Source organism: Ursus maritimus, unplaced genomic scaffold (assembly GCF_017311325.1).
Source record: "Ursus maritimus isolate PB19 unplaced genomic scaffold, ASM1731132v1 scaffold_21, whole genome shotgun sequence".
NCBI classification, from domain to species: Eukaryota; Metazoa; Chordata; class Mammalia; order Carnivora; family Ursidae; genus Ursus; species Ursus maritimus.
The window spans coordinates 45,896,051-45,909,424 of NW_024424564.1; the positions used below are offsets into that span (position 1 = coordinate 45,896,051).

The following is a 13,374-nucleotide window of genomic DNA, read 5'->3' on the forward strand; positions in this document are numbered from 1 at the left end:
CTCATGGTGACCTTGAGGGGCAGCCTAGCCATCACCCTTTGCAGATGGAAAGACCTCCACCTGCTTCAGGCCAGGCCAAGCTGGGGGAAAGTGAGGGGCAGGGGAGGAGGCCGAGGGGCAGCGGCTGTGAGCAGGACTCTGGTGTCCACGATCCTGGCTCTGCCACCCCTCGGCTCAGTAACTGGATTTTCTGACTCCGGTTCCTCGTTTGTAGAAGCGGGATGGTAAGGCTACATTGTAAGGATTGAATCCACTAATATAGGTCACGTGCTTAGTTCAGGCAGAGACCCGGCAGGTCATAAACAGCACCCAGAGTAATTTTCACGATCATCACGATCACTGGGACAGACCCAGGTCTGTCGACCCCGAAGCCGGTGCTCTGCATGAAGCCCCCCACCCCCAGGAAGCGGGAGGGGCGGTGCCTGACAGCGGGCGAGGGGGAAGCCCTCGGGGGCACCGGAGCCGAAAGCATCCGAGGCCCCCAGCAACGGTGACAGGTGGCCTTCTGTGCCAGACCGCGACCCACAGCCCAGATCTAACAGGCACTGAGGAACCTCTGTGGGTCTTTAATCAGGGGAGTGAAACGATGAAAGTGAGGTTTTAGGAAGATTAATCTGGCAGCAGGCATGGGGTGGAAAGAGTCAAGCTTAGTGCAAAGAATTACGACTGCCGCCCGGCTCCGAGAGGCGGGTCCTTAAAGGAAAGTGGCCTGGTTCTCGGCTCCCTGGGCACTCAGGGTTCCCAGCAGCTGGCAGGGGCTGGGCGCCCTACTCAGGAAGAGCCCCCGAGGGGGCCGGCAGAGGGCACTGTTTGGTCAGTGACAGTGGCCACTGCAAGGGAGCTCTGGTGTCTGGACAGAACAGGCAGCAGAGCCGAATCCACTAGAAGGAGGCAGCCGTGGGCCCCTCAGCTGTGGGGCCAGTTCTGGGCTGAGCATTCCACTGTGGGCCGTGCTGTTGGTGCAGGCCCTTGAAGGCGGGCAGGACCACCCACTCTGACAGGTGTCGGGCCACCAAGGTTCTGCGCGCCGCCCCGGGACTGGCACCCAAAGGGTAGGACGGAAGCAGGGCCGCCCCGGCCAAGAATGGAAGGAGCGGCTGCTCCTACATCTCATTTTATTTAAAGCTGTCAGGACATATTGGAAGTTGCCGAGCCAATGCCAGCTTCTCTCCTCCCCGAGGAGCCGGAGTCCCTGGCGGATCCCCAGCGGCGCCGTTGCGAGGTGCTGCCGACCCCGGGCCCTCACACTAGCGCGTGGAAAACCTCCACTTTCTCCCGGTACAGGTGGTGGAACTGCTTGGCCAGGCAGTGGAAGGGGGCTTCGTAGTTTTCCATCTCCTTCTGTAGAGACAAGGCGAAGAAGTCGGCGGTGTTACAGCCTCATCAGGACAGGGAGCTGGCGCGCAGTCACGCTCCCCTCGCATCAGGTGCCCCCCATGCTTGGCCTCCTCTCGCCCCCACGCCGGCGGGGCTGGCTCCTAGCACGCCCTTGTTACAAGGAGGAAACTGAGACACGGACAGGTTAAGTAACTTGCCCGAAGCCTCACACCTGTTCATGGTGGAGCAGGGTCTGCACCTAGATGTTTCTACAGAGCCAGTACTTTCAGCCACGTTCACCCCCTGTGTGACGGGGTGCTAAAGTGAGACACTCCTCGCTTAGTTTTCACTGGGGCCCTCAAAGGCCAAAGCAAAATAACAGATGGCAAGGACTCCCCCCACCCCCCGCCGCCTGCCCCACTCCAGAGGGAGGGCCAGATGGGATGGGCCCACCCTCACCTGGAGTTGGGCAGAGCTGTGGCACTGACCCCTGCGGTGCCTCTCCCTCACTTCGAGCTCAGTGGGAAGCTTCGGGAGAAAGCCCAAGGCCCAAGGGCCCATGCCAGTGCTGGAGCCAGGCCTGGGAAAAATCGAGGTCAGCCCGGGGGCTGGCTGTGTTGGCGGCCAAGCCAGGAGAGGACTGCAGCAGCACTGCCCTGGGCCGGCGGCGGGCCGAGCAGGAGAGCCGGCCTGGAGCCGCCCTAAAGGGACTCCGCAGGGATGGGCTCCAGGAGGGGGATGGGCCCCAACAAGAACCAAGGGCCAGGAACTAAGGCTGCAGGAGGGGTGATGAGGGGTCACCCATGAGCTTCGGGAAGCTGCAGGTGGGAGGGTTCTGCCAATGCGCCAGGGATGGGGCATCACCGAAGTGCTCCCAGGGCACCAGCCAAGCCGCCTGAGTGCCCTCTTCTGCAGGTGGCAGGCTGGGGGGAGGGGCAGGGGCAGGACCACCGGCCTGGCCCTGCTTCCCACAGCAGGTGTGGGAGGGGGCACTGACCGGAAGTGGTGAGGCACCCAGCACTGTGCATTTTCATAACTGAGATGAGTATTTTGTGACTAAAGGTGCCCAAAGGACATCCTGTTCTGAGACATTAGACAAGTTCTAGAACTGGCCCCAGATGTCTACAGAGCGGGAAGAATCGGCCTCACAGGGTGAGCATGGCCAAGCTCTAGGGGAAGGAAGACGGTAGCCTCTCAGCTTAGCTATTGTTCTCTCACTATGTGTGCACGTGTGTATTTTTTTTTTTTTACGAAATACGTTGGCAGAAGAAAGAACCCGCTACTTTGAAGACAGAGGCTCAAGCTATGTATGCACGAGAACCCGTCTTCAAACAGTCCTTGGCAGCTAGCAAAAGCACAGCCTTGACAAGAGGCAACGATATACCCCCAACAAAAGGGAAGGATTTCCCAAGTTATCGAGCTCAGTGCCCTCGCTTTGCAGGTGAGCAGTCTGCAGCCCAGGGGTGCAGCTGGGGCGTGTGGAGCTCCCCAACGGGAGAAGAGCAGCCTTTCCACCCTGCCAGCCGGGGAGACAGAAACGCACGACGGAAGCCAGTGCTCACAGGGAACGTTACCTGGACTTTGTCACAAGGGAAATCCCAAGGCGGACGGGACAAGTTAGCCAAGAGCAGAAACAGAAGTGGCACTGCTGAGGAACCAGGGGACAGCGTAGAGCCGACACGAGCACCTGCACTAAGTGCGCGGCTGCCCGCCACCAGCCCCGTCGGACAGAAGAGAACTAGCTCGGTCACGTCAAGGCACGTTTGGTTGTACAGAACATAATGTCCTGGGCAATGCCAGCGTCCGCAGTAAAACGTTACACCGGGAGCACCTGGGTGGCTCAGTCGGTTGGGCATCTGACTCTTGATTTCCGCTCAGGTCGTGATCTCAGTGTTGTGGGACTGAGCCCTGTGTCAGGGCTGGGCATGCTGGGCGTGAAGCCTGCTTAAGATTCTCTCTCTCCCTCTGCCCGTTTCCTCCTCCCTCTCTGAAAAAGAATGTTACACCAGTTGAAAGCATAGTTAAGTAACGAGCAGACAGAGAATGAGGCCTGTATTGGACACACACGAGGATTTCCAAATGAATTTGAAAGCTCCTGAAAGCAAGATCTGGGGAGAATGCAACATAAAAAGTAAAGAATTCAGAGGAGATGAGCCTTTATATATGCCACGGAGCATTCCCGAAGTAGCAGATGTAAACTGAACCATTTTCTGAAAGCATTAGGAGGGTTTGCCGGTGACAGGAATCCTTTCGTTAAATGACTAATCATAATCTCACTGACACACTATACAGTACATCTGCTTTGTGTGAAAAGATCCTTAGGACAGGCTCTCAGACTAGTGCTCAACTGGCCTAGAATTCTGCCCCTGAGAGTCCCAAAATTGGTTCTGTGGGAGGCCAGAGCTCCTTCTAGAAGGTTCTCAAGCTCAGACAGGCATTCTAGTCCTGGTTTGGCTGCTCATAGGCTGGGCAACCAGGGAGAGCCACACAAACTTTCTGAGTCTGCTCATCAGCTGTAAGACAGGGATAGCACTGGGTGTCTTGTAGGCTGCTAGAAGCTTCAGCAGATAAATGTGTACAGATACCTAGCACACAGCAGACACTCAACAAAGGTCAGTTCCCTTCCCTCACCCTGCTGCAAGAGGAGTCCTCCCCACAGATCCTTCTTGAACCTGCTTGTGTTTAATATTGTCCTATAGTGATGAACTTTTTAAAAACTTCCTTTAAAAAATCTTTAATTTTTTGGTCTGCAAATGCCAAATATCAAGAGATGTTAGAAAGTCTAAGGGGGGGGCAGCGCCTGGGTGGCTCAGACAGTTGAATGTCTGACTCCTGATTTCGGCTCAGGTCATGATCTCAGGGATCGAGCACCCCCATTGGGCTCCCCATTGGGCTCTGCGCTCAGTGTGGAGTCTGCTTGGGATTCTCTCTCTCCCTCTTCCTTTGGCCCTCCCACCATTCATGCTCTTTCTCTCTCTAAAATAAATAAAATCTTAAAATTTTAAGTCCAGGAGGAACTACAAAAAAACCCAAATAGCCAAAGCAATCCTGAGAACACAGTTGGAGGCATCACACATCCTGATTTCAAACTATATTATAAAGCCATAGTCATCAAAACAGAATGGTCCTGGCATAAAAACAGACACAAAAACCAATGGAACAGAATTGAGAGCCTAGAAATAAACCCCTGCCTACACGGGCAACTAGTATTTGACAAGGGAGCTAAGAATACTCAGTGGAGAAAAGCTAACCTCTTTAATAAATAATGTTGGGAAAACCAGATATTCCCGTGCACGAGAACGAAACTGGACCCCTATTTTACACCATTCATAAAAATGAACTCAGAATGGAGTCAAGATTTGAACTTGAGACCTGAAACCATAAAACTCCTAGAAGAAAACACTGGGAAAAAGCTCTTGGACAGGGAACTTGGCAATGATTTTATGGCCATAACAGCAAAGCACAAGCAACAGAAGCAAGAATCAATACATGGGACTACATCAAACTAAAAAGTTTCTGCACAGCAAAAGAAACCATCAACAAAATGAAAAGGCAACCCATGGAATGGGAGAAAATATCTGCAAACCACACATCTGAGAAGGGGTTAATATCTAAAATAGGTAAGGAACTCGGGAAACTCCACAGCAAAAACATCGATAATCTGATTTTAAAAATGGGCAGAGGAGCAAATGGACATTTTTCCAAAAAGGATATTCAGGTGACCACCAGGCCAGTGAAAAGGTGCCCGACACCACTCATCAGCAGGGAAATGCAAATCAAAACCACAGTGAGATACCACCTCACACCTGTTAGGACGTCCATTACCCCAAAGATAAGAGATAACAAGTGTCGGGAGGACGTGGAGAAAAAGGAATCTTTGTGTACCGTCGAATGCAAGCTGGTGCAGCCATTGTGGAAAACCGTCTAGAGGTGCCTCAAAGTGTTAAAAATAGAGCTACGATATCATCTAGCAATTCCACATCTGGATAAATACCCAAAGGAAATGAAATCGCTACCTTGAAGAGACACCCGCACCCCCATGTTCACTGCAGCATTATTCGCAACAGCCAAGACATAGAAACAACCCAAGTGTCCATCGACGGATGAATTAAAGAAACTGTGGTATGCATATGGACATAATGGAATAGGATTCAGCCACGAAAAGGAGGGCGTCCTGCTCTTTGTGACGACATGGATGACCCTTGACGGCGTTACGCTCGGGGAAACAAGGCAGCCAGAGAAAGACAAATACCGCATCTTCTCACTTACACGTGGAGTCTAAAAACACTCGAAGTCATAGAAACACAAAGCAGACTGGTGGCTGCCAGGGGTGGTAGGCGGACACGGTGAAGGTGCATCGAAGGGTACCAAGGGCCAGTCTGAAGACGAGTTAAGTTCAGGAGATGCAGTGAAAAGCCAAGAGAGAAGGTCAGACGACCACGTAGGTCCCTCCTGGTCTGCGGGACGGTGGCCGCCGCGTGCAGTCTGGAAGGCGGAGCCGGGCGCTAGGTGTCAAGGCTTGGCCATGTCTCAGGCAGCGTCAGGTTCTATTTCCTTTTTAATTACAGCTTTCTTAACCGAGCTGCCAGTGGTGCTTCTGTTAGCATCAACTCGGGGGACTAGTTAACTTACACAGTTAATACCAAGTGCTTAACTGAGCCTCCTCCGGCATAATTTACACCACCCGTTTTGACGGCGTAGCAACAAACACCCACGCTGTTGAAGCGCGCATTCCAGTGGCCTGTGATGACTAATGTGTTGGGGGTGGGCGGTAATTTCTGAGCTCCATCAAGAGTTCTGGGGACTACAGGATACTGGGCTGGGGAGGCAGTTTCACAAATGTGAATGGAGGCAGAGGGAGTAGGAAAATGTGGCTTGATGTGGGTAGCCCAGTGTACGGTTGGCTCAGAGGCGCACTGCGTACAAGACGAGAAGCCGTCTATCCCGTAAAAGCTTGCTAGTGTGAACTTCATTAGTTTAGCACCTGTGATCATCGGGCCACAGGCAAGAGGGACATCTATCTTTGTAGAATCTAGGAATACAAAACTTTTAAAGTAACAATGGTATAAAGAAGATTGGTGGGGGGATGGTCCTACTTCAAAAGCAAACATTTACTGAGTGTTCACTATGCACCAGACTTGGTGCTGATGTTCTCCTATTCACCATCTCACCGAATTCTCACATTTATCACTCAATGAGGAATAGATTTCCTTATTCCCATTTTACAGGTGAGGAGACTGAGGCACCAGCAGGCTGACGAACTCGCTAAGGGTTCCAGAGCTAGTTCTGCAGTCAGAGCGTTGGCCTCTACCTGCTACACTTTCCCAAGAAAGCACGCCACTCTGGGGGATTTAAAAAGTTCACATCCACACAGCAATTGAACAGCAACATTTGCCAGGTTTTGTAAATGCGACAACAGAAGTGTCTGCAGCTTGAGTGGAAAACCGCCTCCAGGCTCTTTCTTAACTAGCCCACTGACTCTTTCGGACAGCCAAAGAATCAGGCCCGGGGGGCCAAGAGGCCAGGAGTGAGGTCCAAGTGACAACCATGGGTGTTTCTGGCCGTGCGGGGCTTGGCAAGTCTCCCCACCAACCCCGCGGAGGGGCACTGCTGCCAGCACCTTGGCCCCTGCTGGCTGAAATCAATGCTTCTGTGTCGCTCCTGCAGGGGGCGAGTTGTCACTTTACTCCCTTCTGGAAAGTCTGAAAGGAGCATGTCCGATTGGTGCACCCTGGCTGCAGGGAGGCTGGGACCGAAAAGTTCTCGAACAGAGGAAGGAGGGTTCCCCAGTGCTGGACAGCCAGAATTATGAGACAGTGCGCTGAAGGTGCCAGTAGCAAGTCCTGCTGGCTGTCCCCTTTCACAAGGGCTCCTGCTGACTCTGTAAGGAGGGTACTTCGTGGCCTGGCGTCACCCTGGGGCTGCGGCAAGGTGGGACAGGGAGCCAGGGATCATACTCCCGGCTCGACTCTTCAGTAGTCATGTGACCCTGGGCAAGTCACTTCGCCTTCTCAACACGGAAATGGGGATTACGGAACCAGCGCCCAGGGTCACGGTACTGCCTGTGAGGACCCGTGAGATAATGCTCCAATGGCACGTGACCCACGCTATCTCACGCAAATGCCAAGGGTCACTATCATCGAACCCCATGCACTTGTATTCGTCATTAACTGAGATACAACTATGTCGGGGCTGGCTGGCTGATCTGCTTTTCTGTAAGGGCACGAGTGACTCTGCTCTATCGAGAAGCGTCTTGGACTAAGAAATGTACACATCGGTTCCAAATGAGACTCTGCATATGGTGGGAGAAGAACCCGATGCCTGTGAGGTCACGTGAAAGACCACTTCCAGCAGAGGCCCACTCCAGACTTGGCTCTGGAGTGAGTGCAGCTACTTACCACGGATGTTTCAAAACATTCCAGGCCTTGGCCCAGGGCCCACTCCCGGGCCTGAGCCGAATCCACCGCTCGTCTGCCGGCCAGGTCTGTCTTGTTCCCCACTAACACACCTACTCGAAAGAAAGAAAGAACCAGAGCGTTGCATTTAACTGTGGCAGCCCGGGAGGACCGCTGGACAAGGAAATGGGCAAGCACACTAATTTTGAGGGGTTCAAAACACTGTCGGGGAAAGGCTGCCCGACTCTAGGTGCTGACCATGGCAGGGTGGGGGGGGAAGCGAGGCTCTAGGGCTTCCTCTCCCCTAGGCCGCAGGAGAGCTGGAGGGCTTTGCTTTTCACACACGGCTTTTGCTCGGCCCTTTTTGCAGACTCCACGCGGATCTGTCTGCCCTGTCACCTTCAGGCTGCAAGGCGAGGGCCAAATTTATGTGAGCGTTTGCGATAATTCCTAGCACATGGAGCAAACGTTAAAAATGGTCATTAATACTAATCTAAGGACTGGGCTCAGAGTCAGGGACTCAGAGGTAATTTAGAGCCGTTCCCAGCTGCATCAGCTGCAGCTAATTTCTGAGCCCGTCTCTGGAGATCGCTTTCCCTGGTCTCTAATGAGGGGAATTTGTTGATCTCACATAGGGATGAAAAATAAACTGATTTAAAGCATTCAGAAGTGACAATAGGACTTGAATGTTTACTTGTGCCCCACATACAGGAGAAAATGAGGAATCCATCCCTGGGGCTAGCTTTCAGAAATAAACCCTCATTCATACCACAGCGCCGCCCCCATATTATTCTCGAGTCTCCTCTCCACGACCCTGCAGGGGGAAGGGGGACCGCGGGAGTCATCATGCCCATTTTACAGACTCCCAGAGCTGTGTGTGGTAACTCACTGAGGTTTCCGTGGCTGCTACGAGGCAGTCACTGTACAATGCAGGCCGCCATACTCTAAGCCGGGGGCACCCACCCCTCTTTTATATCGGTAGCCACCTCTGCAATGACCTTGCGCGCGTGCACTCGAGGGACAGATGCCGCCGGAAGTCCCACAGACGGCAGCTCCTACCTGGGAGGGAGGTGCCTGGAATCTGTGACCGAGCCTTCTCCAGCCACTTGCTGCAGTTGGCGAAGGACTGCTCGTTGGTCACGTCATAGACGAGACACAAGACGTTGGGGCTCTCCCACTGTGCCAGAGGGGCAGGACGAGCACGTCAGTAACAGCGCAAGCGATTTCTAGGCTGGCCTCCCGAGGGAAGCGACGGCGGGTGGGGGGAGATGAAGAACTGTAATGGGGATGGGGGTCCGAACCCTGAGCCCACCCACAGGAGGAAACGATTCACCCACAGGAACCAACAGGAGGGCTGGGCTGGCGGCGAGGGCAGGGGCTCACCTCTGCGCCAGGCTGCTGGCTGGGCAGCGTTCTGTGCGCGGTTGAGAAACCTTCCAACTTTGCAGGGTTGGTTCCCAATATCCCTACTGAGCTCGGAGACGGTACCTGACTTGCCCAGATCAGACATGCTTTAAGGACTGGGATAGGACTGAGGCTTTTTTCTACCCAGAAATGCTCTTGCCTGGCTCTGGTTTCATTCATTCATTCTCTGTTGCATTCCTCTCAAGGGCTCACTCTTAACGCCAGTTATTACGTTTTGCTGCTTTGCAGGCCTAAAAGAGCACCCTCTCTTCCATTAGCCAGCCCCTGGAAGCTTGTTTGCTGGCATCTTCTTAATCAAGGCTGGCTTTTCAAAATGCAAAGAGCACTTTCTGTGTCTCCTGCAGTGTATCAGCCCTAATCCAGACCAGACCGACAACTGGACAGGGCTCGCTGTCCCGATTAAGAAGGAGGGCTACGCTCTCGGGGCCTGTGGCCTTCGGGGGCTGCTTAGAGTCCCAGGACGTCCTGCTGCTTGGCACAAGGCCACAGGACAGCCCTGCTCAGGCTGGATGCTTGTCCCAGTGCACGAGGCTCTTGCCATGCCCCAGTCTCTGGGGACCCCCCCGTCCTGCACAATCACAGCCTGGTTTATTTCTGATGTGTCAGTAACCTCCCAGGGTGTGGGGAGGAATCCTTTTTCCTCCAGTTGTCCTTGGAAGGCCAGTCCAGGATTGGCTCTGGAGGGCTCCCTGTACCCCAAGGCTATGCTGCTGCTTCGATCGAACTGATGAACAGCCCCCCCCGCCCCCCCACATTCACTCTGCAGACTAACTCAAGAACTCTTGCTAGAGCCACAGTGACCTCCCCTTTGTGCATGCAGGGGACACCCCCTTCCTCTAGGCCTTCGTTAGGGGACCCAGGAGAAGCCGGGGATCAAGCCGGAGCCAGGGCAGGAGCCCAGCGTCAGGCTGGCTGGAGGCAGGGTGTGAGCTGACCGGTACTGCTCTGACTTGCCCAGACACGTCCTCGCTTCTGCCCCAGTGAGAGGCCGTGCACACAGCAGGCGCATTGTAAGCATCACAGACGGATGTGGGAAGCCAAGCCCATGAGGAATGACTGTCATTAGATCTATTTCTCTTAGACAACAAAAAAGGGACAGAAAACAGTTTCTATTAAAATGTAGCCGTTCTTGGAAAGGCAGGGGAGGGCTCTGGAGAGCTCAAACCTTCTAATTAGCTCACTGGCCCAGATTAGCGGAACTGTTACCTTGGAAGGCACAGCGAGCTAGATCCTGTGAGGAAGGCTGGGTGGGCCAGAGAAGCCCCTGGTGGCAGCAGGTGCAGGTCCCAGAGCAACCCCCCCCCACCCCTGCCGCGAGGTCCAGGGGGTGAGAGGGGAAGGCGAGCCTTCCTACGGGGCCTCCAGGGTGCCCCCTAGAGGGGAAGGGAATGTTTGCTTCCGTCCTAGGAGGCTGGGGAGTGCTGACTGCGCACCATGGGAGGGAGCTGGCGAAATAAGGGGGGCCCAGAGCACTGCGGGGACTGAGTCAGAGCTAGGGGGAGGGGGAATCACGTGCATGAGCCAGTCCTCCTGGCCAAGGGGCCGTGAGTCCCGAGGCTGGGAGGACTGCTCCTGCACGAATTCTGCCATGATAGCTTCTCTTGGCAGCCAGACTGCAGTGACACTTCTGGGAGAGCATCGAAGGGGGAAATGTTTTGGTGGAAGGTGGTGGTTAGGAAAAAGATCGCACGTTACTTGCCAATTTATCCAGCATTTCAGAAAACAGCTCCTTGCCGGCGGAGTCAAAAATGAAGAGTTCCTAGAACCAGAAAGGCACGTCCCGAGAAAGTCTCCACGCAGGGAAATCGCTGGCCACGAATCCCCGAGGTGACACTCGGCTCCCTGCAGACCTGTCTTAGTGGTGAGATACACCCATTTCCGCAGAGCCTCTCTCTCTTCCCCGGGGCTCGAGGAAGATGATGGGGGACAGGAACGATCTTGAGAGCCCGAGACAGGCAGCGCAACGGTTTCCCACACCAACTAGCACTTTGTGTGCGGCACTCACCTCTCCTAACCCCGAGTGCAAAAATACCAGGAACAAGCTGACTTCCCACCTGGCAGAACAGAATGCTAAACAGGCTGACAAGTGCTCTGGTTTCCAAAAGGTCATTCTGCACTTTGTTAACCAAATTGATTTTCAAATCTTAAAACAATTCTTTTCAAAGCAGGTCACTGAGTAGGCCTGGAGAAGGCGTTTAAAGTAGGACAGCCTGCCATCCTTCCCCGACGGCGGAGGTGGGATTTGGACAGAGGGCCCAGGGTGACCCTTCCTGCCCCTCGACCCAGCGTCGGGGCCAGCCCATGCGAGGGCCCCTCCCCGAGGCTCTGCTCTGGGAAGTCTCCCCCGGGCACTGGGTGCCCCCTGGCTGGCTCCTGACCCCGGCACACGCTGTCTGAAGGTCAGTCCTGTAATCTGCGTCGCACGCCGATCATCTGCGCTCATTTTACCCCTTCTCCGTGCGTCAGGGGGTGCTCAAAGTTGTGTTTTCTCATGGACCTCCTTAAGAAAGTGGTGATTCTTCAACCTTCTCTCCAGGACAGTACTACAAACATAATGCCTTGCAATTCAATTTCCAGAGTTACGGATTGCAAAAAAGGGACCCGGGTTAAGAACCCTGATACTACACCAGTTTTGGGAGGACGGGGCCCATATCCCTGTCTTCCTACTCCCTCTTCTTCAGCCTGGGTCAGTGACTCTTCCCAAGTGCTCAGACAAGCCTAGGCCAAGTCCTTGTACCCCATCCCTCTTAGGGAGGATGACACTGGTCACGGAGACTCTGGGCTCAGCGGGAGGAGCACTGAGCTCTCTTGGGTCAAGGGCACCACTTACCACACTGTCCCCTGTGTCCGGAACCGGCACTGTCTTCACCACCAAGTCTACCCCTGTCGTCTGCGGAGGAAAACCGAGAATATGCGTGTCAGAGGGTCCCGAGAGGCTCGTTACAGGACACGATGAACATCCAACGCCCAGGAGGCATGGGGCAGTGTTCCGGACTTGGTGCAGAAGTCAGGCAGGACCGACGGGCCTCGTGCAACTCCCTGCCCACGAGGGGCGGACCATGGGGACCAAGCCGACCGCCCAGTCTGTTGCACAGACAGCCTAATGCCCTGCGGCTTATGGAAAAATGCCCTCCACATGGCCATTCAAACAGCTTCTCATCGGACTTCTTAGGGCTTCTTAAGGAATTCCGAAAAGTCACTCCCTCGGGGTTAGGGGACGACCGCTTCTCTTTAAGCCTCGGCCAGCCCACAACTCCCACATCTCACCAGGGTGTAGTTCTTCTGGAAATGGGCCCCGTCGCTGCGGAACATCTGTGCCAGGGCGGTCTTGCCCACTGCTGGGTCTCCTGTGAGGTCAGAGGAGAAGAAAATCATCATTGCCATCCTGATCTGACTGGAGAATCTCCCACTCCAGAACGCTAGTTAGAAACCAGAAACTTCAATGGCTTTTCAGAGAAAATGTACTTGATTCTCCTGGGGACTTACGAGGTGGCTGACGGGGCCACGGGTCCAGGAGAGCAATCTTCAAAGCCCAGTCGCGTTTCTTCAAGGGTAATCCTTTCATCCAAAAGAACTGACCCAGAAGGTAACAGAGCTTAAGGGGGGCTTTCGAGCACTAGAAACAGAACTCACATCTGCCACTGAGCACACCCCTGGGGAAAAACTCTCACTTTCAAACTTGAATTTACTTTGAAGTCTTGAAGGTAAACGGGTATGACCCGGCTCAGTCTTATGGGTCTCACCTACCTAAAGGAACCAATTCGAGTTTAGAACTTCCATACTTGGGGCCCTGCACGCTTCTGTTACGACAGGGGGGTGGAAGTTGGGGGGGGGGGTTTCTGTATTTACAGGAAGCAAGAGACCAGGTGCTAAATTCATCAACCTGAAATCCATTTCCAAGTGATTGTTTCCACGCCCGCCTCCCTGTGCCCGAGACCACGGCAGATCCGTCTTCCCAGGGGCCTCTCCACGTCTGTCCGCCACGGCTGCCGTGTCCTCCAGGCTCGCCTTATACCTACTGAGGTTTATCCCCCGGCCTTCCTTCAGGAGTCCACAGCCCCATAAACTGCTGTCTCCAAACTAAAGGTTTACGGCATAGTTTCAGTCTGAGATCGGGACCTTTCCCGACTGTCGGGAGCGATTTAATCTGGAGGTCCTCCCCCTGCCCCCCAGGGTGCTGCAGGCTCTCCCTGTCCACCCTAATCCCTCTCTGTGCACCGCCGCCCCCCCCCCCCCA

General features: G+C 54.4%; 1 protein-coding gene across 2 annotated transcripts in view; it reads right to left on the reverse strand.

Annotated features, from left to right (window-relative positions):
• Positions 1 to 1,098: 1,098 nt before the first annotated feature.
• Positions 1,099 to 13,374, reverse strand: part of IFT27 (intraflagellar transport 27) — an 18,176-nt gene continuing 5,900 nt past the window's right edge. The window contains exons 2-8 of one of the 2 annotated variants that reach the window (XM_008705590.2): positions 12,405 to 12,484; positions 11,968 to 12,027; positions 10,837 to 10,896; positions 9,096 to 9,200; positions 8,772 to 8,889; positions 7,716 to 7,825; positions 1,099 to 1,341 (exon numbers count right to left, since the gene is read on the reverse strand). In XM_008705590.2, coding sequence (XP_008703812.1) covers positions 1,243 to 1,341; positions 7,716 to 7,825; positions 8,772 to 8,889; positions 9,096 to 9,200; positions 10,837 to 10,896; positions 11,968 to 12,027; positions 12,405 to 12,484 — 632 coding nt within the window. In that variant the 3' untranslated portion in view covers positions 1,099 to 1,242. The remainder of the gene's footprint in view (positions 1,342 to 7,715; positions 7,826 to 8,771; positions 8,890 to 9,095; positions 9,201 to 10,836; positions 10,897 to 11,967; positions 12,028 to 12,404; positions 12,485 to 13,374) is intronic. The other variant, XM_008705591.2, reaches the window with a different exon arrangement.